At 49.9% G+C, this 25146-nt stretch overlaps 1 protein-coding gene across 1 annotated transcript in view; it reads right to left on the bottom strand.

The window, feature by feature from the left end:
- fmn1 (formin 1) overlaps nucleotides 1–25146 on the bottom strand; it is a 639512-nt gene that overhangs the window by 548892 nt on the left and 65474 nt on the right. The window contains 1 exon segment of the mRNA XM_072484913.1: nucleotides 20783–22865. Within this exon segment, the coding sequence (XP_072341014.1) occupies nucleotides 20783–22763 (1981 nt within the window). The 5' untranslated portion in view covers nucleotides 22764–22865.

The raw sequence follows: 25146 nt of genomic DNA on the forward strand, positions 1-25146 counted from the left end.
GGGAGGGGGAGGCCCGAGTCGGGGGTGAGGGGACTGGGCCTGTAAAAGGAGCTGCGTCAGAGGTGGCGGGGCCGGGCAGGTGGAAAGCGTGGGCTTTCTCCCGTGCTGAAGGCTGGAGGGGGCGGGGCCGGGAAGCGAGGGTTGTTTCCCGCGCTTGGGATGGAAGGGGGAGGCGGTAATGGAGGAGGAGGGGGATGTCCCACAATGGGAGGAGTTGAAGGAGAGGCAGGAGAGGCGGGAGTGGCCGGGGTCAGCAGACTTGCGGGAGTGCAATGTGGGGAGCAAAGCAGCTAGGAGGGGTCCTAGCTGGGGAGGGACGGAGGGACGGGGGGGGGGGGGGGGGGGGAGAACCTGGTTGCTGCTGGTGTGGTGAATGGAACTACTGTTAATTCACCAGTGCACTGTGATATCATGTTACTGCTGTATCGTGTTACGTTATGGGTTTAACCCTGTGGGCTCCACCTATGGGCCATTGTACGGCTTCACCACAGGGGGATATGTCGGGGCATGTACGGGCTCGCCCATGGCTCCACCCCTTACAGGAAGTATAAAGGCAGCTGACCTGCGGGGCCGCATTCAGTGTTGTACCGGTCACAGGCAGGCTCAGTTGTAAGCTGATTAAAACCACGGTTTACTTCTCAACGCGTCTCTCAGTGAATTGGTGTTCGCATCAATTTAATCAGCTTAAAATACTACTATGGAATCAACGCTCAAACCTGACAGACTGGAACTCGATCCACAGGCCGCGGAGGCGAGAGAAATCTTTTCGCACTGGCTTCGATGCTTCAAGGCCTATCTCGCCGCGTCGTCTACGCCATCCGTCACGGACGAACAGAAACTGAGTCTTCTCCGCGCACGGGTGAGCCATTGTATTTCTGTCCAGCTCGACGGTGCCGCATCCTATACAGAGGCCCTCGCACGACTCGAACGCATACATGTACGGCTCGTGAACAAGGTCTACGCGCAACACATCTTCACCACTCGCCGCCAGCGCCCCTGGAAGTCGCTAGATGACTACCTACGCGGCCTCAAAGCCCTCGCGCGCATTCCCCATGGTGGCAGACCCCCGTCGGTGAATTGATGGTCGCATCAGCTGGTATAGTCAAGGGGGAGCTGGAGCAAGTAGAGGGGGTTGGGACCGGGCGTCTGCCGCCGTGGGGAATGGCCGGGCGTGGGGTGCGGGCACTTGGCTGGCCGAGGAGGGGTTATGGCTAGTCGGCGGGGGAGAGGGGGCGGGTAGCCCCCTGACCCGCTGATAACCTGGAATGCAAGGGGACTGAACGGGCTGGTCAAGCGGTCCCGGGTGTTCGCGCACCTGAAGGGGCTGAAGCCGGATGTGGTTATGCTCCAGGAGACACAGCTGAAGGTGGCAGACCAGGTAAGATTGAGGAAGGGGTGGGTAGGTCAGGTGTTTCACTCGAGGCTGGATGCCAAAAATCGGGGGGTGGCGATCTTGGTGGGAAAGAGGGTGTCGTTCGAGGCGTTGAGCATTGTGACAGACAATGGCGGTAGGTACATAATGGTAAGTGGTAAGTTACAGGGAGAGAGGGTGGTACTGGTCAATGTGTACGCCCCGAACTGGGACAATGCGGGTTTTATGCGGCGCATGTTGGGTCGGATCCCGGACTTGGAAGTGGGGGAGCCTGATAATGGGGGGGGGGGGGGGGAATTTAACACAGTGTTGGATCCGGCACTGGACCGCTCAAGGTCTAGGACGGGTAGGAAGCCGGCGGCGGCTAAAGTGCTGAGGGGGTTTATGGACCAGATGGGAGGGGTGGACCCTTGACGATTTGCAAGGCCGGGGGCTAGGGAATTTTCATTCTTCTCGCATGTTCATAAGGCCTATTCCCGGATCGACTTTTTTAAATTATTAGCAGGGCACTGATAGCGATAGTAGAGGATACCGAGTATTCGGCAATAGCCATTTCGGATCACGCCCCGCATTGGGTGGACTTAGAGCTGGGGGAGGAGAGGGACCAGCACCCGCTGTGGCGCTTGGAGGTGGGGCTGTTGGCGGACGAGGAGGTGAGTGAGCGGGTCCGAGGAAGCATAGAGAGATACCTGGAGGCCAACAATAACGGGGAGGTCCGGGTGGGGATGGTCTGGGAGGCGCTGAAGGCGGTGGTTAGGGGAGAGCTGATCTCCATTAGGGCCCAAAAGGAGAGGAGAGAGCAGAGGGAGGGGGAGAGGCTGGTGGGGGAGATGGTGAAGGTAGACAGGAGGTAAGTGGAGGTGCCTGAAGAGGGACTGTTGAGGGAGAGGCGTAGCCTCCAGGCCGAATTCGACCTGGTGACCACCAGGAAGGCGGAGGCACAGTGGAGGAAGGCCCAGGGGGCGATTTATGAATATGGGGAAAAGGCAAGTCGGATGCTGGCGCATCAGCTTCGGAAGCGGGATGCAGCTAGGGAGATCGGGGGAGTTAAGGATAGGGGAGGGAGTGTCGTGCGGAGTGGGGTTGGCATCAATGGGGTCTTCAGGGACTTTTGTGAGGAACTGTATCGGTCCGAGCCCCCACTGGAGGAAGGAGGGATGGGCCGCTTTCTGGACCAATTGAGGTTCCCGAAGGTGGAGGAGAGGCTGGTGGAAGGATTAGGGGCCCCGATTGGGCTGGAGGAGCTGGCCAAAGGGATAGGGAGCATGCAGGCAGGGAAGACACCGGGGACAGTTTCCCGGTCGAATTCTACAGAAAATATGTGGACATGTTGGGCCCGTTGCTGGTTAGGACCTTCAATGAGGCAAGGGGGGGGGAGCTTTGCCCCCAACGATGTTCCAGGCACTGATCTCCTTGATCCTGAAGAGGGACAAGGATCCCCTGCAGTGTGGGTCTTACAGGCCGATTTTGTTGTTAAACGTAGATGCCAAGGTGCTGGCAAAGGTCTTAGCCACGAGAATTGAGGACTGGGTGCCGCAGGTGATCCACGAAGACCAGACGGGATTCGTGAAGGGGAGGCAGTTGAACGCGAATGTGCAGAGGCTCCCGAACGTTATTATGATGCCGGCGAGGGAGGGGGAGGTGGAGATAGTGGTGGCGATGGACACGGAGAAGGCCTTCGATAGGGTAGAGTGGGGGTACTTGTGGGAGGTGCTGAAGAGGTTCGGTTTTGGGGAGGAGTCCGTCAGGTGGGTTAGGCTGTTGTACGAGGTCCCAATGGCGAATGTGGCCATGAACAAGAGGAGGTCCGAGTACTTTCGGTTGCATCGAGGGACGAGGCAGGGGTGTCCCCTGTCCCCCCTGCTCTTCGCACTGGCGACTGAACCCCTGGCTATGGCACTGAGGGAGTCGAGGAACTGGAGAGGATTGGTGCGGGGTGGGGAGGAGCATAGGGTGTCGCTCTATACGGACGACTTGCTGCTATATGTGGCGGGCTCGGTGGGGTGAATGCCGGAGGTAATGAGGATCCTCAGGGAGTTCGGGGATTTCTCAGGGTACAAGCTCATCATGGGGAAGAGCGAGTTGTTCGTGGTTCACCCAGGGGACCAGGAGAGAGGGATTGGCGAGCTCCCACTAAAAAGGGCGGAGAGGAGCTTCAGGTATTTGGGGGTCCAGGTGGCCAGGAGCTGGGGGGCCCTGCACAGACTTGATTTCACGAGGCTAGTGGAGCAAATGGAGGAGGGGTTTAAGAGGGGGACGCGTTGCCGCTGTCCCTGGCGGGTAGGGTGCAGTCAGTCAAGGTGACTGTGCTGCCAAGGTTTTTTTTCCTGTTCCAGTGCCTCCCCATTCTTAGCCCGAAGGCGTTCTTTAGGCAGGGCGTTCTATTTTATTTTTGTTTGTCTGCACTGGGGGATCTGAGGGGGTGTATATATTTGCTATGTGTTAATCCGGGGTGTTAATTTATTATTTATGTGTAGAGGGGAGGGGGGCACAGGGGTTGTTTTATTTTGTTTTGTATTTAATTCTATTGGGTCCCTTTTTCATTTTGTTGTTGATATTTTGTGAAAACTTCAATAAAAACATTTTTAAAATAAATTTTTTTAAAAATCTGTTCCGGAGCCACCACCGTCCTGTCCTGCACCTGAACTATCTCCCACGCCGCAGCCTCCCTACAGAGCTGACCGACCAACATACTCCCTGCCTTCTCCCCATACTCATCGACAGCCCTCCTCGTCCTTCTCAACTGACAGACTGCCTTCCCCATGGACAATACGTCAAACAATGCTTGCAACTCCTTCCTCTTTGCCAGGAGCCCCGGGTCCTGGCCCCCCCGCATACCTCCCATATCTCTTCTATCAGCTGTTGGTATTCCTCCTTCTCCTCCAACATAGCTTTCGTAAGGGCCACGAAGAATCCAGCACGAGTTTTAAGGATACAAAATAATAACGTTTATTTACTATAACAATATATACATAACAGTAGCAGTAACTTCCCTTGCTACCTTCTCCTTCCTGCTGGTTCCTGAACTGGCCAGCTTATTTATACTAGGAGTTTCTCCGCCCCCCTCATTGGGGAAGTTCATACTCCCATAGGATTGTGGGATAGTCATTAGTCCCCAGCCAATCGTAAGTAGGCAGGTTATAACAATAGCCATAAACAAGATCACCTCTCCCCTCACCACTGCCTTCAGAGCCTCCCAGACGACCAACAGGGAGACCTCCCCAGTGCAGTTGAACCCCACATACTCCTCAATCGCCTTCCCTATCTTGTCACAGAAGCTCCGATCCGCCAACAACCCCACATCCATCTCCACCCCAGCTTCTGGGCTGCCCCCTTCTCCAGTACCACATCCATCCAATGTGGAGTGTGATACAAAATCACAATTGCAGAATACTCCGACCTCTTAACTCCGGTCAACAGCACCTCCCCCACCACAACAAAGTCAATCCTTGAGAACACCTTGTGCACCGGGGAGAAAAACAAATATTGCCGTTCCCTTAGGTGTAAAACTCTCCGCAGGTCCATCCCCCCATCTCCTTCATGAGCCAGTCAACATCTTCACCCCCCAACCGGGTCAGCAAGCGTGGCTCGGACCGGTCTACCCTTGGCTCCAGCACTGTGTTCCAATTCCCACCCCCACTATCAACTCGTGGGTATCCAGATCCGGAATGGCACCCAACGTTCTCTTCATGAGCCGCATCATCCCAATTGGGGGCTTATATGCTTACCAGTACCACCAGCCTCCTCCCAAATGCACCCATAACGATCCTGCCCCTCTGATCTGCCACCACCTTCTCCATCTGAAATCTCACCCTCTTGCCCAGCAAGAACGCCGCCACCCGAGCCCTACTATCAAACCCCGAGAGAAACACCAGACTCACCCACCCCTTGCTAAGCCTCACCTGATCCTTAGATGGGTCTCCTGCAGCATCACCACATCAGCTTTTAAACTCTTCAAGTATGAAAAAATCTCTCATTTCTCTTTGCCGGTCCCCTTAACCCCTTCACGTTCCATCTCACCATTCTGACCGGGAGGTCTCTTCCCCCCCCTCCCCCCTCCGATCTACCATCACCATTACCCTGGGCCCTGCCAATCCAGCCTGGCCCGCCCCATCCTTTTGTTACCATCGGTCCCCTCTCCCCACTTCCCAGAAGCCCCCCATCCACTTCACCCAACACATTTCTAAACATAGCTTCTATGTTGTGTCTTTGGCTCAACATAATCACCAAATTGTTACAACTCAGCACAAAAGAACGCCATTCAGCCCAGTGCCGACTCTCCGAAGCAACAATGCCCGAGTATCGTTCGCACAACTTCTCACCGTGAGTCTGCCCATGCTTCCTTTTGTCAGTTAATCATCTAATTCTCTCATCAATGCCTCAATTGAACCTGCCTCCACCTCATTCTCATGTTGAAAATATTCTGCCAAGAGCCAGTCCACTGGGTCTTCAGCAAATTAGGTTTATGCACAGCTTACACATGCTTCAGAAGTAACAAAATATTTCTCATCTTGCTTCTGCACGATTGAGGAATGATCAAAAATCCTTGAAATTACAGCATTACGCCAAAAGAACAAATGGAACTTGGACTATCTTCAAAGCTCCGACGGTTATGTAGCATGTTCGAAAAACTGTGGTTAAATGATTCAAATGATGTGACACTTGGCTAGAACTTGCATTCAAAATGAGGAGGCCAATTTTGCAGAGGGGACTGTCAGCATTCACCGTCATTACCCATCTGAAATGGACTGCAAATTCTGGGTGATTAGTGTGGAAGCCAGTCCATCACTCAGGGCTCCAACACAGGCTGCACAATGGAACCCACTCCTCCCAGAATCAACAAAGATTGAAATCAGCAAAAAATGTCAGCTTCGTTGCTCTGAACCATCAAACATTCCATCAAAAATTACACCCTACTCGAAGGCACTTATTAGGGAATTAGGGACATCCTGAGAGGACTCTTCCATGTGTAGGGGTATGGGGTTGAGTAGAGACCCGCACGTTAATTGATATCCTGTTTCCACCCCCTCCCCCGCCCCACTCGCCGTGTGAGCGGGATGCTTTTTTGTTTGACTGAGCAGCTTTTTTTTCTCTTTCTCATTAACTATGGCGGGTGTGCATCACTCCTGGTAGTTCCCCGTCCCTTTTATTGGGAGACGTTGATGGCACTGATCATAATCCGAATATCTAGCTGCTGGTCCTCTGTACAGTTTTTTTTTCCATAGAATTTACAGTGCAGAAGGAGGCCATTCGGCCCATCAAGTCTGCACTGGCTCTTGGAAAGAGCACCCTACCCAAGCCCACACCTCCACCCTATCACCCAGTAACCCCACCCGACACTAAGGGCAATTTTGAACATTGAGGGCAATTGAAGAGGGCCAATCCACCTAACCTGCACATCTTTGGACTGTGGGAGGAAACCGGAGCACCCGGAGGAAACCCAGGCACACACGGGGAGGACGTGCAGACTCCGCACAGACAGTGACCCAAGCCGGGAATCGAACCTGGGACCCTGGAGCTGTGAAGCAGTTGTGCTAACCACTATGCTACCGTGCTGCCCCCAGTTGTATGGAATTATGCTGGTTCTGTACTGGACCTGAAACTGGGGTTATGTTGTGCTGTGTGGTTTATGTGTAATATATGTTTAGAGAACTGGGGTTGTCACAAAGTTTCTTTGGGCGTTATTCAGTGGACTTAAAACAAAGTCGACTTTCGGCACGCTGTTTCTCGGAGGCTGCGATTCACTAGTCATAGAACCATAGAATATACTTTATTCATAGACTTCGCAGTGCCGAAGGAGGCCATTCCGCCTATCAAGTCTGCACCAGCCCCTACAAAGAGCACCCTACTGAAGCCCACGTATCTACCCTATCCCCGTAGCCCAGTAACCCCCACTGGACACGAAGGGCAATTTAGCATGGCCAATCCACCTAACCTGCACATCTTTGTTAGAGGAAACCGGAGCACCCAGAGGAAACCCACGCAGACACGGGGGAACGTACAGACTCCGTACGGACAGTGACCCAGCCGGGAATCGAACGTGGAACCCTGGAGCTGTGAGGCAACTGTGCTAACCACTGTGCTACCATGAACTGTCAACGGCACTTTTCTCGTTGTTTCGGCCTCAGGGAGTTTCTCCCCACCGAGGCCACAATGCAGTAGAGTTCCTGTACTAGCGAGCTCGAGGTGCCATTTTCACCCGCTCCTGCCATCTCTTCACCCTCCCTTTTCAGAAACCATCCTTCACATCCCCCAACCTTTTCTTTGCCATTGGATCCACCCCCCCCCCCCCCCCCCCCTCACCACCTCAACCCCTCCTCACATGGCAAGGCTCCCCAGACCCCCAACTGCCATCCTGGCACCCTGGAAATGCCCCTGACACCCTGGAACTTCCAGATTGGTGCTGCAAGGGTGTTTTGGTGGCACTGCTAGGGTGCCAGGCTGGCAGTGACAAGGTGCCCGGGTGCTGGGGGGGGGGGGGGTGCAGGGTACTAGCCTACTCTGTCCCTGATCATGCGAGTGTCTCTAATGATCTGAGAGACTCCCAACATGCCATCACGCCTGGTACACATTTGTGGAAACTAGTGCTAAACGGCACCCAGTTGAGGGCTCGCAGATGCGGCCATTGACTCCTGGGCGTCATGCGAAAGCATTGTCCGTGTATTTAAATGAGACTAATGGTTTATTTAAATATGCCGATCTCGATCACGCCCCATTTTTTTAGTGGTTTTCTGTGCCCTCCACAACCTGGCACAACAATGGGGCAACAAGCTGGAAGAGGAGGGACATGCAGCCTCGTCTGAAGAGGAGGAGGCCTTCCAGGAGAGGATGGAGGACAAGGGCGGGGAGGACCCACAAGAGGAGGGTAGGCGACTATGACGACGGTCCGGCTTGCCCGGATGACCAGCGAGGCCCTCATCCTCATCTGATTCTCAGGACACAGCTTTGTCAGTCAGCTCACCCATCCCCTTTCCTCCCTTACCCCCCATTCCCCACCTTCCCCCTCCATTTCCGTCCTTCCTTCCCTTCCCCATTGCCCGACCCGAACGGCAACCCCCACAACACACGCTCACAAAGACTTCCGGTGGCAGCCATAGCGTGAGTGGTTGCACATTTGGTGACTCCTGCTCAAGGCAGATGTTTTACTCTTTTCCTGCCCGAAGGACATAGTATTTGAGGGCAAAAGGTACAGGAGTGCCTGGGGACGGTAATACTCCTCTGGTGTGGTTGGAAGATAGATCCGGGAACAAGGAGTGGTGCAAGAAAGAAAGAGCAGCTGGAGCAGGAGAGCCTTTGTGGTGGGCCACAGGAAAAGATGGCGGAGGCCAAGGGGGGGACGCTGCCTGCCCAGTTGGTTGAGTTCCTGAACAATAAGCACAGAGGAAGATTGTGGTTTCCGAGCATGCGCCGCATTGGGTGGATTTGGGGGTGGCCCGTTTGGGGGGGGATGGGGGGTTACATGGACCTGAACAACACGAGGGAGGTCACAGCCACAACACTGTGAGAGGCACTCAAGACTGTAGTCAGGGGGGAGTACATATCAATTCAGCCGCATAGGGAGAAAACATGGCAGGAGGAGGGGGCAAGACTGATGGACGAGATCGAGGGTGGACAGGAGATATTCAGAGGCGCTGGAGTCAGGATTGTTCACGTCGAGGCAGAGTCTCCAGATGGAGTTTGGGCTAGTTTCTACGGGGAAGGCGGTGGGGCAGCTGCTGAGAGCCAGAAGGGCAGTGAATGAGTATACGGGAAAGGCGAGTAGGATGTTGGCCCATCAGTTGAGAAAACAGGAGTTGTTGAGGGAGATCAGTAAAGTCAGGGATGATAAGGATAAGGTGGTGATGGACCCGGAGGGGGGTCAATAGGGTGTTCAAAGCATTTTATAGGAGGCTCTACAAGTCAGAGCCCCCAACTGGGGTTAAGGGGATGCGGCTATTCCTGGATAAGTTAGAGTTTCCCCAAAGTGGAGGAAGGGCTGGTTTAGGGACTGGGGGCCCAGATTGGGCTGAGGGATGTGATGGATGGTATGGGGTCAATACAAGCAGGGAAGGTGCCGGGGCCGGACAGGTTCCCAGTAGAGCTTTATGAAAAGTTTTGCGTGGACATGGGGCTATTGCTGGTGAGGCCTATAATGAAGAAAGGGAGAAGGGGGGGGGCACCTCCATTCCATCTCCCTGATTTTGAAGAGGGGCAAGGACCTGGAGTAGTGTGGGTTGTACCACCCAATATTACTATTGAATGTGGATGCCAAGTTACTGGTGAAGGTGTTGGCATCGTAAATGGAGGACTGTGTGCCAGGGATGATAGGCGAGAATCAGACAGGTTTTATGAAGGGGAGGCAGTTGTCAGCGAATGTGAGAAGGTTGTTCAATGAAATCATTATGCCTTCGGAGGGGCATGAGGTGGAGATAGTGGTGGCAATGGACGCGGAGAAGGCATTTGATCGGGTGAAGTGGACGGATGTGTTGGAGGTGCCGGTGCGGTTCAGGTAGGGTGGATTGGGTCCGGCTGCTACACAAGGCAGCGGTTGTGAGCATGCGGATGAACCAAGTGAGTCCGGGGTTTCATAGAATTTACAGTGCAGGAGGCCATTCGGCCCATCGAGTCTGCACCAGCTCTTGGAATGAGAACCCTACCCAACCCCACACCTCTACCCTATCCCCATAACCCAGTAACCCCACCCAACACTAAGGGCAATTTTGGACACGAAGGGCAATTTAGCATGGCCAATCCACCTAACCTGCACATCTTTTGACTGTGGGAGGAAACCGGAGCACCCGGAAGAAACCCACGCACACACGGGGAGAACGTGCAGACTCTGCACAGACAGTGACCCAAGCCGGGAATCGAATCTGGGACCCTGGAGCTGTGAAGCAATTGAGCTAACCACTGTGTTACCATGCTGCCACCATATCTCCACCGCATGCCCCTCCGAAGGCATAATGATTTCATTGAGCAGCCTTCTCACATTCGCTGACAACTGCCTCCCCTTCATAAAACCTGTCTGATCCTCGCCTAACATTCCTTGCACACAGTCCTCAATTCGCGATGCCAACACCTTCACCAGTAACTTCGGGCTGCATCGAGAGACTAGGCAGGGGTACTCCCTCTCACCGTTGCTTTTCGCCTTAGCGTTAGAGACGCTGGCAATGGCGCTTTGGGCTTCGAGGGACTGCGAGGGATTAAACGGAGGGGCATCAAGCACAGGGTCTCATTGTAGATGGACCTGTTAGTATATATTTATGTATTTTTTATATGTTACTGTATATTTCGGACCCGGCAGGCAGCATCGGAGGTACCATGGAGATCCTGGGAGAATTTGCCCGGTTTTCGGGAGACAAATTGAACATGGGAAAGAGCGAGCTGTTCCCGATTGAGACCAGAGGGCAGGAAAGGAGATTAGGAGAGTTGCCTTTTAGGGCGGTGGGAGCGGGTTTCAGGTATATGGGTATCCAGGTGGAACAGAGTTGGGCGAAGTTGCATAAATTGAACTTGGCTAGGTTGGTGGACTCGAAAAGGTGGATGTGCTGCCCCTGTTGCTGGCAGGGTGGGTGCAGGCAGTGAAAATGACAGTGCTGACTTCCGGTGGTGGCCATGGAGTGAGAGGTCGCTAATTTGATAGCTCCCGCTCATGGTGGACTTTTGGGACCTTTTCCCCCGATTTATGGGGGATTTAATCGGTAAAATTGGAGACTGGTGAGGCAGAGAAGAGGAATCCCCCACCAGTTTATAGAGTCATGGACCAGAACATAGAACAGAGAACATTACAGCGCAGTACAGGCCCTTCGGCCCTCGATGTTGCGCCGACCTGTGAAACCACTCTAAAGCCCATCTACACTATTCCCTTATCGTCCATATGTTTATCCAATGACCATTTGAATGCCCTTAGTGTTGGTGAGTCCACTACTGTTGCAGGCAGGGCATTCCACGCCCTTACTACTCTGAGTAAAGAACCTACCTCCTACATCTGTCCTATATCAATCTCCCCTCAATTTAAAGCTATGTCCCCTCGTACTAGACATCACCATCCGAGGAAAAAGGCTCTCACTCTCCACCCTATCCAATTCTCTGATCATCTTGTATGCCTCAATTAAGTCACCTCTTAACCTTCTTCTCTCTAACGAAAACAGCCTCAAGTCCCTCAGCCTTTCCTCACAAGATCTTCCCTCCATACCAGGCAATATTCTGGTAAATCTCCTCTGCACCCTTTCCAATGCTTCCACATCCTTCCTATAATGCGGCGACCAGAATTGCACGCAATACTCCAAATGCGGCCGCACCAGAGTTTTGTACAGCTGCAACATGACCTCATGGCTCCGAAACTCAATCCCTCTACCAATAAAAGCTAACACACCGTACGCCTTATTAACAACCCTCTCAACCTGGGTGGCAATTTTCATGGATCTATGTACACAGACACCGAGATCTCTCTGCTCATCCACACTGCCAAGAACCGTACCATTAGCCCAGTACTCTGTCTTCCTGTTATTCCTTCCAAAATGAATCATCTCACACTTTTCTGCATTAAACTCCATTTGCCACCTCTCAGCCCAGCGCTGTAGCTTATCTATGTCCTTCTGTAACTTGTAACATCCTTCCGCACTGTCCACAACTCCACCGACTTTAATATCATCTGCAAATTTACTCACCCATCCTTCTACGCCCTCCTCCAGGTCATTTATAAAAATGACAAACAGCAGTGGCCCCAAAACAAATCCTTGTGGTACACCAGTAGTAACTGGACTCCAGTCTGAACATTTCCCATCAACCACCACCCTTTGTCTTCTTCCAGCTAGCCAATTTCTGATCCAAACTGCTAAATCACCCTGAATCCCATGCTTCCGTATTTTCTGCAGTAGCCTACCATGGGGAACCTTATCAAACGCTTTACTGAAATCCATACACACCACATCAACTGCTTTACCCTCATCCACCTGTTTGGTCACCATCTCAAAGAACTCAATAAGGTTTGTGAGGCACGACCTAGCCGTCACAAAACCGTGTTGACTATCTCTAATCAAATTATTCCTTTCCAGATGATTATACATCCTATCTCTTATAAACCTTTCCAAGGTTTTGCCCACAACAGAAGTAAGGCTCACTGGTCTATAGTTACTGGGGTTGTCTCGACTCCCCTTCTTGAACAAGGGGACAACATTTGCTATCCTCCAGTCTTCTGGCACTATTCCTGGAGACAAAGATGACTTAAAGATCAAAGCCAAAGGCCCAGCAATCTCCTCCCTAACTTCCCAGAGAATACTAGGATAAATCCCATCTGGCCCAGGGGACTTATCTATTTACACACTTTCCAGAATTGCTAACACCTCCTCCTTATGAACCTCAAGCCCTTCCGGTCTAGTAGCCGGAATCTCAGTATTCTCCTCGACAACATTGTATTTTTTCCTGTGCGAATACTGACAAAAAATATTCATTTAGCACCTCTCCTATCTCCTCAGATTCCAAGCACAACTTCCCACTACTGTCCTTGACTGGCCCTACTCTTACCCAAGTCATTCCTTTATTCCTGACATATCTATAGAAAGCTTTAGGGTTATCCTTGATCCTACCTGCCAAAGACTTCTCATGTCCCCTCCTGGCTCTCTCTTTAGGTCCTTCCTAGCTAACTTGTAACTCTCGAGCGCCCTAACTGAACCTTCATGTCTCATCTTTACATAAGCCTCCTTCTTCCCCTTGACAAGTGTTTCGACTGCTTTAGTAAACCACGGTTCCCTCACTCGACCACTTCTTCCCTGCCTGACAGGTACATATTTATCAAGGACACGAGGTAGCTGTTCCTTGAACAAGCTCTACATTTCCATTGTGCCCATCCCCTGCAGTTTTCCTCTCCATCCAATGCATCCTAAGTCTTGCCTCATCGCATCATAATTGCCTTTCCCCCAGCTATAACTCTTGCCCTGTGGTATATACCTATCCCTTTCCATCGCTAAAGTAAACATAACCGAATTGTGGTCACCATCACCAAAGTGCTCACCTATCTCCAAATCTAACACCTGTCCTGGTTCATTACCCAGTACCAAATCCAATATGGCCTCGCCTCTCGTTGGCCTATCTACATGCTGTGTCAGGAAACCCTCCTGCACACATTGGACAAAAACGGACCCATCTAAAGTACCCGAACTACAGCGTTTCCAGTCAATATTTGGAAAGTTAAAGTCCCCCATAACAACTACCCTGTTGCTTTCGCTCCTATCCAGAATCATCTTTGCAATCCTTTCCTCTACATCTCTGGAACTTTTCAGAGGCCTATAGAAAACCCCGAACAGGGTGACCTCTCCTTTCCTGTTTCTAACCTCAGCCCATACTACCTCAGTAGACGAGTCCTCATCAAATGTCCTTTCTGCCACCGTAATACTGTTCTTGACCAATAATGCCACCCCTACCCCTCTTTTACCACCTTCCCTGAGCTTACTGAAATATCTAAACCCCGGCACCTGCAACAACCATTCCTGTCCCTGCTCTATCCATGTCTCCGAAACGGCCACAACATCGAAGTCCCAGGTACCAACCCATGCCGCAAGTTCACCCACCTTATTCCGGGTGCTCCTGGCATTGAAGAAGACACACTTTAAACCACCTTCCTGCCTGCCAGTACACTCCTGCAACTTTGAAACCTTACTCATGACCTCACTACTCTCAACCTCCTGTATACTGGAGCTACAATTCAGGTTCCCAAGCCCCTGCTGAACTAGTTTAAACCCTCCCGAAGAGCATTAGCAAATTTCCCACCCAGGATATTGGTACCCCTCTGGTCCAGGTGTAGACCATCCCGTTTGTAGAGGTCCCACCGATCCCAGAATGAGCCCCAATTATCCAGAAATCTGAAACCCTCCCTCTTGCACCATCTCTGTAGCCACGTGTACAACTCCTCTCTCTCCCTATTCCTCGTCTCGCTAACACGTGGCACGGGTAACAACCCAGAGATAATAACTCTGTTTGTCCTAGATCTAAGTTTCCACCCTAGCACCCAGAATTCCTGCCTTACATCCCTATCCCTTTTCCTACCTATGTCGTTGGTACCTATGTGGACCACGACTTGGGGCTGCTCCCCCTCCCCCTTAAGGATCCCGAAAACACGATCCGAGACATCACGCACCCTGGCACCTGGGAGGCAACACACCATTTGCGAGTCTCTCTCGTTCCCATAGAATCTCCTATCTATCCCCCTAACTATGGAGTCTCCAATGACTGATGCTCTACTCCTCTCCCCCCTTCCCTTCTGAGCAACAGGGACAGACTCTGTGCCCCATGGCTTACCCCTGGTAAGTCATCCCCCCTAACAGTATCCAAAGCGGTATACTTGTTACTAAGGGGAACGACCACAGGGGATCCCTGTACTGACTGCTTCCTCCCAGCCCCTCTCACCGTCACCCATCTATCTTTATTCTTCGGAGTAACTACATCTCTGAAGCTTCTATCTCTGACCACCTCTGCCTCCCGAATGATCCAAAGTTCATCCAGCTCCAGTTCCCTAACGTGGTTTCTGAGGAGCTGGAGATGGGTGCACTTCCCACAGATGAAATCAGCAGGGACACTGACGGCGTCCCTCATCTCAAACATTCTGCAGGAGGAACATTGCACTACCTTCCCTGCCATCCCCTCTAGATAAAAAAAGAAAAAGAAAGAAAGAGCTTACCTGTTATTTCCGCCCCTTCTCAGCAAGCACTGACTCAGCAACCTCTGCACCCGGAGGGAAAATAAAAGAAAAACTTCTTACCACTCACCAGCCAGTCCCTTACCTCCAGGCTGTGACATTACGGTTCAACTTCTTTCGACTTCTACCTGCCCTCGAGCCTTCCTCTTGATCTTTACAGCGGTTTGGTTTTTTTTGGTTAGAGGAGGGGGTAGGGAGGGAAACACTGAAGAAGTGTTTCGGGTTTAAGTGTCACTTGACAACAGCTCCTCCAGAAACCACCTTCAAGTTAGGGTGAGCACACGGACGTATGCAAATTTCCCCCGCAAAAGCCAATCAGCATCTCCGCTCTACTGCCCTCTGCATGTCTTCACTTGGCCAATCAGCAGCTCCGCTCTACTACCCTCAGCTTGTCTTCACTTGAACAGCTAGGGGCTCTTGCTGAGGTACACCTTCAAGTTAGGGTGAGCACACGGACGTATGCAAATTTCCCCGCAAAAGTGGTGCAAAGAAGAGATTGTTGGGCAAAGAAGACAGTGGAGCCTGCAGCACAGGATAACATGGCGGAGGTTCAGGAGCTGGGGTTGCCGGCCCAGTGGTCAACGGAGCAGCTGGTGAAATTCCTCCAGGGGAATTTTGCCAAACAACGACAGGAGTACCTGGACCCGATTAAGACGGGGATTGATCAAGTAGAGCAAAGGTTGGAAGCCCAAGGACTGGCGATCCAGAAGGTGGAAAAGGTGGCTGAGCACGAGGACCTGGGGCGGGATTTTCCGACCCCCCGCCGGGTCAGAGAATCGCCAGGGGGGCAGCGTGAATCCTGCCCCCGCCGGCCGCCGAATTCTCCAGCACCGGAGATACGGCGGGGGCGGGAATCGCGCTGCGCCGGTCGACGGGCTCCTTGTTAGAAGTCCCGCTGCTTCTATGCAAGTCCTGCTGGCGTAAATTGAACCAAGTCCCTTACTGGTGGGACCTGGCGGCGCGGGCGGGCTCCGGGGTCCTGGGGATGGTGCGGGGCGATCTGGCCCCGGGGGGTGGCCCGGCCCGCAATTGGGGCCCACTGATCCACGGGCAGGCCTTTGCCGTGGGGCACTCTTTTCCTACGCGCCGACCATCAGCCTCCGGCATGGCCAACACGTAGGTGAACCCCCCTGCCGCTGACGCTCCCGCGTATGCACGGACTCACGCCGGCCAGCGGAGTCCCTTCGGCCCTGGCTGTCGTGGCGCCAAAGGCCTTCCACGCCAACCGGCGGGACGCCAACCACTCCGGGGCGCGCCTAGCCCCTGAAGGTGCGGAGGATTCCGCACCTTTGGGGCAGCCCGACGTCGGAGTGGTTCACGCCACTCCGTCCCGCCGGTACCACCCGCGCCGCTGGGTAGGGGAGAATCCCGCCCCAGCTAACCGCAATAGCAACGGAGATGGATCAGATGAGGGACCATCAGAAAAGGCTGCAGGAGAAGGTGGAGGATTTGGAGAACAGGTCGCGCAGGCAGAAGTTAAGGATTGTTGGTCTCCCAGAGGGCATCGAGGGATTGGACGCAGGGGCATACTTAGCGTGTATGTTTGAGAAGCCGCTTGGCGAAGGTGCATTTGCTCGACCCCTGGAAGTGGACAGGGCACATAGGGTGCATAGAATGCTTGCGAGGAAGCCGCGGATGAATGAGACGCCAAAGTCAATGGTGGTGTGAATGCACTAGTCCCTGGATAAGGAACAGATCTTGAGGTGGGCCATTAAGAAGAGGACCTGCAAATGGGATTGGATTGGATTTGTTTATTGTCATGTGTACCGAGGTACAGTGAAAAGTATTTTTCTGCGAGCAGCTCAACAGATCTTTAAGTACATGAGAAGAAAAGGGAATAAAAGAAAATACATAATAGGGCAACACAAGACAGCGAGCTGCGCATTTACCAGGACTTGGGTGCGGAACCGGCTAAAAGAGCGAGCTTTAACAAGGTTATATCAGCTCTCTTCAAGAAGGGGTGAAGTTGGGCATGCTGGACCAGCTCGTTTGTGGGTCACTTACGAGGGCCAAAAACATTATTTTGGATCGCCGGATGAGGTGATGAACTTTGTCAAGGACAGGAGACTGACAGGTGATTGAGGACATTGAACTTGGGGGCGAGTAATTCTGTGCCTGTGCTGCTAAATCGGTTTTCTTTTTGAGTGTTTTTGTACCAATTTTTGGGGAAGTTGTTGTTTTGAGTGCGGGTTAACTTTGTCTTTGTGGGGGGGGGGGTATTTTCTTCTTTGTGTTTGTTGGGGATTGTGATGTTTTGCATATGTATGCTCGAGCGGGGTGACGGAGAACAATAGGGGGTAGGATGCTTGGCGCCATGAGCGGGGGCTAGCAGGCTGGCTGGGCCACTAGCACACGGAAGCACAGTGGGGGGCAAGCAGGTGACCAGTTTGATATAGCGGGTTGGGATTGTTGTTTTGTTAGTTGGGGGGGGGGGGGGGTGAATTGTTTTGCTGACAGGGGAGGGACTAGCGTTGGGAGACAGACTGAAGGTCGAGAACGGTGGTGCCCGAGGGCGTGCCTGAGGAGGCATGGGATGCGAGCTGGAGGCTGGCCTAAGAAGGGTGATGGTTGATCGGCGGGGGGTTAGGGGGGGCAGGGTGCCCCCCGACCTGGCTGATCACCTGGAACACGAGAGGGTTGAATGGGCCAGTCAAGAGGGCTCGGATGTTCCCGCATTTGAGGAGGTTAAACCATGGAGGTTCAGACGGCCAAGAGCGAAGGAGTTTTCTTTCTTTTCCCACGTGCACAAACTATACTCCCGGATCGATTTTTTCATTCTGAACAGGGCTCTACTGGTGGGGGTGGTGGATACGGAGTATTCAGTGATTGCTATGTTGGACCGTGCCCTACACTGAGTGGATCTACGTGTGGGCAAGGAGGGTGGTCAGCGCCCGCAATGGAGATTGGATGTAGGACTGTTAGCGGATGAGCGGGTGTGCGGGCGTGTGAGGGAGGCCATCCAGAACTACTTGGAAATAAACGATACAGGAGAAGTCTCGGCAGCAATGGTGTGGGAAGCGCTGAAGGCAGTGGTTGGGGGGGGGGGGGGGGGGTGGAGAGAGCTAATTTCAAAACGGGCTCAGAGGGAGATAGTGGAGTGGGTAGAGGTGGATAGGCTAGTGAAGGCAATACTTCAGGTGGATAGAAGGTATTCTGAAGTCCCAGAGGCGGGTTGTTGAAGGAGCAGCAGAAGCTGCAGATGGAGTTTGGTCTGATATCCATAGGAAAGGAGGCGGTGGGGCAGTTGAGGAAGGCGATGGGGGGTGATATATGAGTATGTTGAGAAGGCCAGTAAGATGTTAGCACACCAGCTAAGGAAGAGGGAAGCAGCCAGAGAGATAGGAGGAATGAAGGACAGAGGAGGGAACATGGCCTTGGACCCAGCGGGGGTGTACGGGGTGTTCAAGGAGTTTTACAGTTGGCTGTATGAGTCGGAACCCCCAGGTGGGATGGAGGGGACAAGGCAGTTTTTGGAAGAGTTGGAGTTTCCGAAGGGTTAGTGGAGGGATTGGGAGCCCCGATCGGGATTGTGGAAGTAGTAGAGGGATTGGAGGCCATGCAGGCGAGCAAGGCCCTGGGACCGGATGACTACCCAGTGGAATTCTACAAGAAGTTTTCTGGGTTGCTAAGCCCACTGCTGGTGAGGGAATTTAATGAGGCAAGGGAGCGAGGTGACCTTGCCCCAACAATGTCACAGGCTTCAATATTATTGATCCGGAAGCAGGAGAAAGACCCAGAGCAACGTGGGTCATACAGATCAATCTCCCTACTGAATGTCGATGCCAAATTGTTAGCGGAAAGACGCTGAGGTAAGAATCTAGCGAATCACACGGCCAGAAGCTCGTGCGGGTTCAATTCCTGCACTCAGTGTCATTAAGTGCGGGCCACGATCTCGCCAATTCGTCCGTTGAGAAACAACCCGCCAAAAGTTTTCAAATGGCACTTAGAAATGTTTCCGTTAAATCACGCCCCAGATGTCTGTCCACAAACGTCAAGCACAATTCACATATGTATGCACAAACATTGTATGTAATTCATACCCCGAGGCCATGGAATGGATAAATTGACAGCAGAAAAATGCTGCAAAATTTAGAATATTATAAATATCCTAAAGCAAATTATTCCTAAAAAGATAATTAATCTGCGATGGATCTCTTTACATCCTCTTCAAACATGAATTAGTTAATAAGTAATCAACAGACGGTATTAATCTGCAACTTTTTTATCCCAATTTGCCTCACTTGGATGCCCATCACTGAATCACATGTTTTTGACTTGCGTAACTGCATTCTGTCAAGATAATTCATGCTGTGAAGTCATTCCAATTAATATATATATTATCTCAAAGCTAGATTTTCTGAGCCTAGTTAAGCAATTTAAAAATGCTGCCTTATAAAGTCTAAAGATGAGAAAGTAATTATTTTACACAATGCAAAATGTTATTTCAGCAAAAATAACAGCAATAATAATGATGGTGTTCTCCCAGCCAATGTCTCAATAGAAATGCAGAGTTAAATCACAGGCGTTTCCATTTGTTTCCAATCCATAACTATCAAAGGGAGCTTTGTTTTGGTTTGTGAAGTTTTCTCAGTGCCAAAAGCTCCGAGATGCAAGAACTCATCACAAGACATTCATCCCACTGAATCATGCGCATTCATTGATGCCAACACTTCCAAGGGTTAATGCAGTGTGCTGAACACAGCAAATTCTCACGGTAATGCAACTATGAAAAGACAAACAGAAGCAAAGGACAATCTCCGCAGACAGTTGAACTTCCCTTCTGACGCCACTGGAGTATTAGAGTCAAGACAGCGGCATTTAGTTTAATTAATACTATAGTATGAGTGCATATTGGACATCCGCACAGGGACTTGGGGATGTGGGGAGGGGGTGCACAGTGTGGATCTAGGCGTAGCACCAGATACATGGAGGCGTCACAAGCAGCCCAACTCCAAAAGTTGCAACTCTGGAGAGATGACCAAAATAAATTTAGAAAAGAGTCAATTCCAGAAGCCTCTCAGTCAATGCCCCATCATTAAGGTCACAGCAGATTCCAGTCCCTCTCCAACTAGAAACAGAATGCCGGTTTGCCCCCAGGTATTCAGATCATTTCCCGCAAGAGACTTGAGCCATGAAGAACCCAGCTGGCGAAGTCCTCTTTATGGTTCGACCTACCTACCACATCATAACCTTGGTGGTCAATCCAAGGCCCAATGGAAACTGAGAACAGTGACGCTTCCACATTGAACCTTTTATACCTCTCACCCCAGAGACATTGCTCTCCTTCGAAGCGCAGCTCCTTCCTCAGGTGAAGGAAGGAGCTGTGTCCCGAAAGCTAGTGATTCGAAACAAACCTGTTGGACTTTAACCTGGTGTTATAAGACGTCTTACTGTACCCACCCCAGTCCAAGGCCAGCATCTCCACCACAGAGAAATTAGCAGTGGAATGCAGAAATCTGCACTGATTGCACTCAAGCCTTTAAGTATCATGAACATTACATTTTAATGGATCCATATAAAAGTTATGCAATCCATGGGTTGTCAGCGATGATCATTAAATTACATCGGATTTTAACAATGTGACCAGAGCCTTTTTCTAATAGTCCTTTCAAAAAACTTATCTACCAGACTTTCATTCGTGTAGTGAAGTTAAAACTACAAATCATACAGAAACAAATGATTTATCTCGTCAACATGAAGCAATTGCAGGAATTTGCAGAAAAACAGTTTTGACCAACCTTGTAATGACAGATCGTCAGATAATGCACGTTGTTCCTTATAGTCTTGATGAAATTTCTCATTTGTGTCACTGAAATTCTGTTGCAAAGTATTTCCTTCGATCAAGTTTTGTCCCCCTTCTATTCCTTTAGATGTGATGCAGTCATAAATGGATGCATATAACATTAAACTGTCCTCTTGTTGAGTTTTCTGTTCTATTTCTAATCCAGGTAGTGGGAGAATCCGGTGATGGAGCCGAGGACTAGGTAATCCTGAGATCAAAGGGGACGCAACAGGCGACATATGTGTATTGTTAGCAGGACACAGATTGTTTAAAATACTACTAACTCCTGTTAATAAAGATAGAGAAACAGTTTTGCTGTCTTCCTTCGTGTTTTCACCGAAGGATATGACATCAGCCGATTCGAGGGGCTTTAGAAACACTTTTTCTTTTATTTCTAGTGTGTCATCCCTTAATAGATTTTTGTCACGAGTCTGATTAGTTCCACTTGCATGTGACTTGCCCTTTTCCACTCTATGCCATTCACCTGCTTCATGAAATTGGTCCGTCTCAACAACATTTAACAGGTGCTTGTTGACATATCTACTGGACGTCTGTGAATCTGTACTCGTTTGTACTTTTCCCTCGACATGCTCAGATACTTTGCTGCCGCTGTCTGTCTCCCTTCCACACATCATGGAACTCTCACATTCCAAGTCTGTTCCAGGTACTGTGACAATATCACAAATGGTCACAGTGTCACTCTGCATTCCAGTGACCACTGTAGAAATATTTTGTTCCTCAGTAGAACACTTAATTGTAGCATCTGCAAAGAGAACATGATTTTGGTCTTCTTTCATCCTCAAAATAGCCGGAACAACATTTCGCACAACCACTTCAGCATCCTGTATTTTAGCAACCACGGTGTTTGCCCTGTTCTCATGGGTTAATTCATCTCCACAGTGATGCTTGTTATTCTCAGACAGTATATCTGCCAAGGATGCTGTGGTGCGGGCCTCGGCAGGTAAGTGTGGAGTTTTCAGCTTTGTTCGCAAGCAATTATCCTGCTGCTCTTGCTGGAATTTTATGATATCTTGAAGATCATCCAATAAACTGTTGCTACTGGTCACTAAATCTTCTGCGATAAGTTTATCACCGCACTCGGACATAAAGTTGCCAAGATCAGTGCCTAGTCCAATTGCCCTTGCGTTATCCTGAAAATCAAAATCGTTCCTTGGCAACTCCAAGTTAGCCCTGTTCATTCCCGGCAGAAAGTCAATACCCACCATGGCTGGCTGGAGATTTTTGCTTTTACTGTAATTAACTGAATTAGGAGAATTGCTTACAATATTTTTTGTGCGCACCTCATCTCTCAGCAGCGATATTTCTTTTGCTCTGTCAATACAATGTTCTGATTCCACAAAAGATTTATTTTTGACAGTTTTGCACAAAGGCTCCTCAGCGTTTTCTCTTCTTCTGCTAAGTTGTTTCATCTTTTTCTTCTTGGCATCAGCTTTCTTACGGTCAGAAGTAATTGACACTGAATGCTGTAGATCACCATAATCTTCTTCCTGTTCACTCTGCTTATTTTCAGTCTCTTGAATGCCTTCAAATTTTCCATCTTGATTTCCCATGCTCAAGATTAGACTATAACCCGGCCTTACGCTTAATGCCTCAGCAAATATGGATTGTTTTTCAACCGGGCATGAGGACGCTGCGCACAATTCCTTAACAGCGTTAGTTGTGGCAGTTTGCTTCTGAATATAAGCAGTGTTGTGAGAGCACAAGCCTCTCTGTTTCGCAGAACCTGACTCCGCCTTTGCTTGTTTTCTGTCTGGAAAGCAGTTCATGGGGCTATCTAGTAAAGTACTGCAATTGCAGGGAATCCATCTGGCTTCTCCCCCAGGGCAGTAGACGTTGATGAAGCAGAATTCTTTGATAGGATTATGCAACCGTTGGGTGGTGTGAGTGTCTTCCATTCTGTACAATGCATCAGCCATTTACACACTTAATTTAAGTGATCAGAGGTTGAAAAGTCCCATTAAACAACAATAATTAGGCTCTATTGGAAACTTGATTTTCATCTTGACAGCGCCGTGATTCTGTAAAAGAAGAATTTAATATAATACTTTTATTGTAGTAATCATCATTATATCTCAATGCTGGCAATGTTTTAGGTCTGAAATATCATTTATTTCCACGTGCATTGTCTTTATTATTCCATATTTCACGTTTGCCGCTGATTCTCTTTGTGCAAAGCAAACCAAATACAGTTCTCCCGGGATTTCGGCTGAGCTACAAAATAACCGCAGCTTCAAAAAAAGAGAGCAGACAAAGTAACATCGTAATAATCACAACATATATCAAACTTTTCTGCATCATTATAGACGAGAGGAGATTGTTATGGGCGAGGCGTTTTCAGAACCCCAAAATGTATCATGGAGTTCAACCAGCCTCTCCCTTTAATGGATTTGTTGCTTTTCCTAGCACATGGCTTTTTCCCTAGGTGTGGGATTACAATTATGGACACATGGGTTTTTAAACACAAAACACTGTTTATTCCATGAACTCAACTTAACATCTTAAATAAACATTGGATCTCTTAACACCCCTTACTTCAAAGATAACTCAGAAAATATTGTAACAGTAAATAACTCCTTAAACTTTTCCTTCAAACTTCCAAGATACTTAACACCTTTAAACAAAATTTCATCAGGTTAAAGGATATATATATTTTCTGTAGAATGGCAGAGATATATTAGCTTGGTTGATTTCAGCTCCAGCACCTTGTTTTTTTCCTGCAGCTCTCTGGACACACACAGACACACACACAACCTGCTTTCACCAACTGCAAAACTAAACTGCAAAACTTGCAGCTCTCTGGAAACACACAGACACACACACTGCTTTTTAAACTGCAACTAAAACCTGCAAAAACTAAACTGCAAAATGGCTGACCTGACCTCAGCACCACCCACTCTCTGACATCACTGTTTTCTTAAAGATACATTGCTTAAACATCCATGTCTTAAAAGTACTCTCACATGACAAGATCAATAACTCACATACTCCTGAGGAACAGTAGCAGAATCAGAATTGTGTTAGGATATCAGACCAGACCAAAGCATTTGTTAAGATACCGGACGAGGACCCCAAACAACTGTTTTTAAGTTGTAAAACTGAGGAAAGGATACTTCACCCCAGGAGTGATGATTCTGATCAATAGGTATCTTTTTATGTTGAAACAAACTTTAACTGAAACACAGAATTAATCACTTTATCAGATAAATAATTTTACAATTAGCAGTTAAACAGTTATCTGGAATAAGGTGGGTGAACTTGCAGCATGGGTTGGTACCTGGGACTTGGATGTTGTGGCCGTTTCGGAGACATGGATAGAGCAGGGACAGGAATGGTTGTTGCAGGTGCCGGGGTTTAGATGTTTAGTAAGCTCAGGGAAGGTGGTAAAAGAGGGGGAAGTGTGGCATTGTTAGTCAAGGACAGTATTACGGTGGCAGAAAGGACGTTTGATGAGGAATCGTCTACTGAGGTAGTATGGGCTGAGGTTAGAAACAGGAAAGGAGAGGTCATCCTGTTAGGGGGTTTCTATAGGCCTCCAAAAAGTTCCAGAGATGTAGAAGAAAGGATTGCAAAGATGATTCTGGATAGGAGTGAAAGTAACAGGGCACTTGTTATGGGGGACTTTAACTTTCCAAATATTGACTGGAAACGCTATAGTTAGAGTACTTTAGATGGGTCAGTTTTTGTCCAATGTGTGCAGGAGGGTTTCCTGACACAGCATGTAGATAGGCCAACAAGAGGAGAGGCCACATTGGATTTGGTACTCGGTAATGAACCAGGCCAGGTGTTAGATTTGGAGGTAGGTGAGCACTTTGGTGATAGTGACCACAATTCGGTTATGTTTACTTTAGCGATGGAAAGCGATAGGTATATACCGCAGGGCAAGAGTTATAGCTGGGGGAAAGGCAATTATGATGCGATTAGGCAAGACTTAGGATGCATAGGATGGGGAAGGAAACTGCAGGGGATGGGCACAATTGAAATGTGGAGCTTGTTTAAGGAACAGCTACTGCGTGTCCTTGATAAGTATCTACCTGTCAGGCAGAGAGGAAGTGGTCAAGCGAGGGATCCGTGGTTTACAAAGTAATTGAATCACTTGTCAAGACGAAGATGGAGGCTTTTGAAAAGATGAGACGTGAAGGTTCAGTTAGGGCGCTCGAGAGTTACAAGTTAGCTAGGAAGGACCTAAAGAGAAAGCTAAGAAGAGCCAGGAGGGGACATGTGAAGTCTTTGGCAGGTAGGATCAAGGGAAACTGTGAAGCTTTCTATAGGTATGTCAGGAATAAAAGAATGACTAGGGTA

Source organism: Scyliorhinus torazame, chromosome 2 (genome assembly GCF_047496885.1).
Source record: "Scyliorhinus torazame isolate Kashiwa2021f chromosome 2, sScyTor2.1, whole genome shotgun sequence".
Taxonomy (NCBI): Eukaryota; Metazoa; Chordata; class Chondrichthyes; order Carcharhiniformes; family Scyliorhinidae; genus Scyliorhinus; species Scyliorhinus torazame.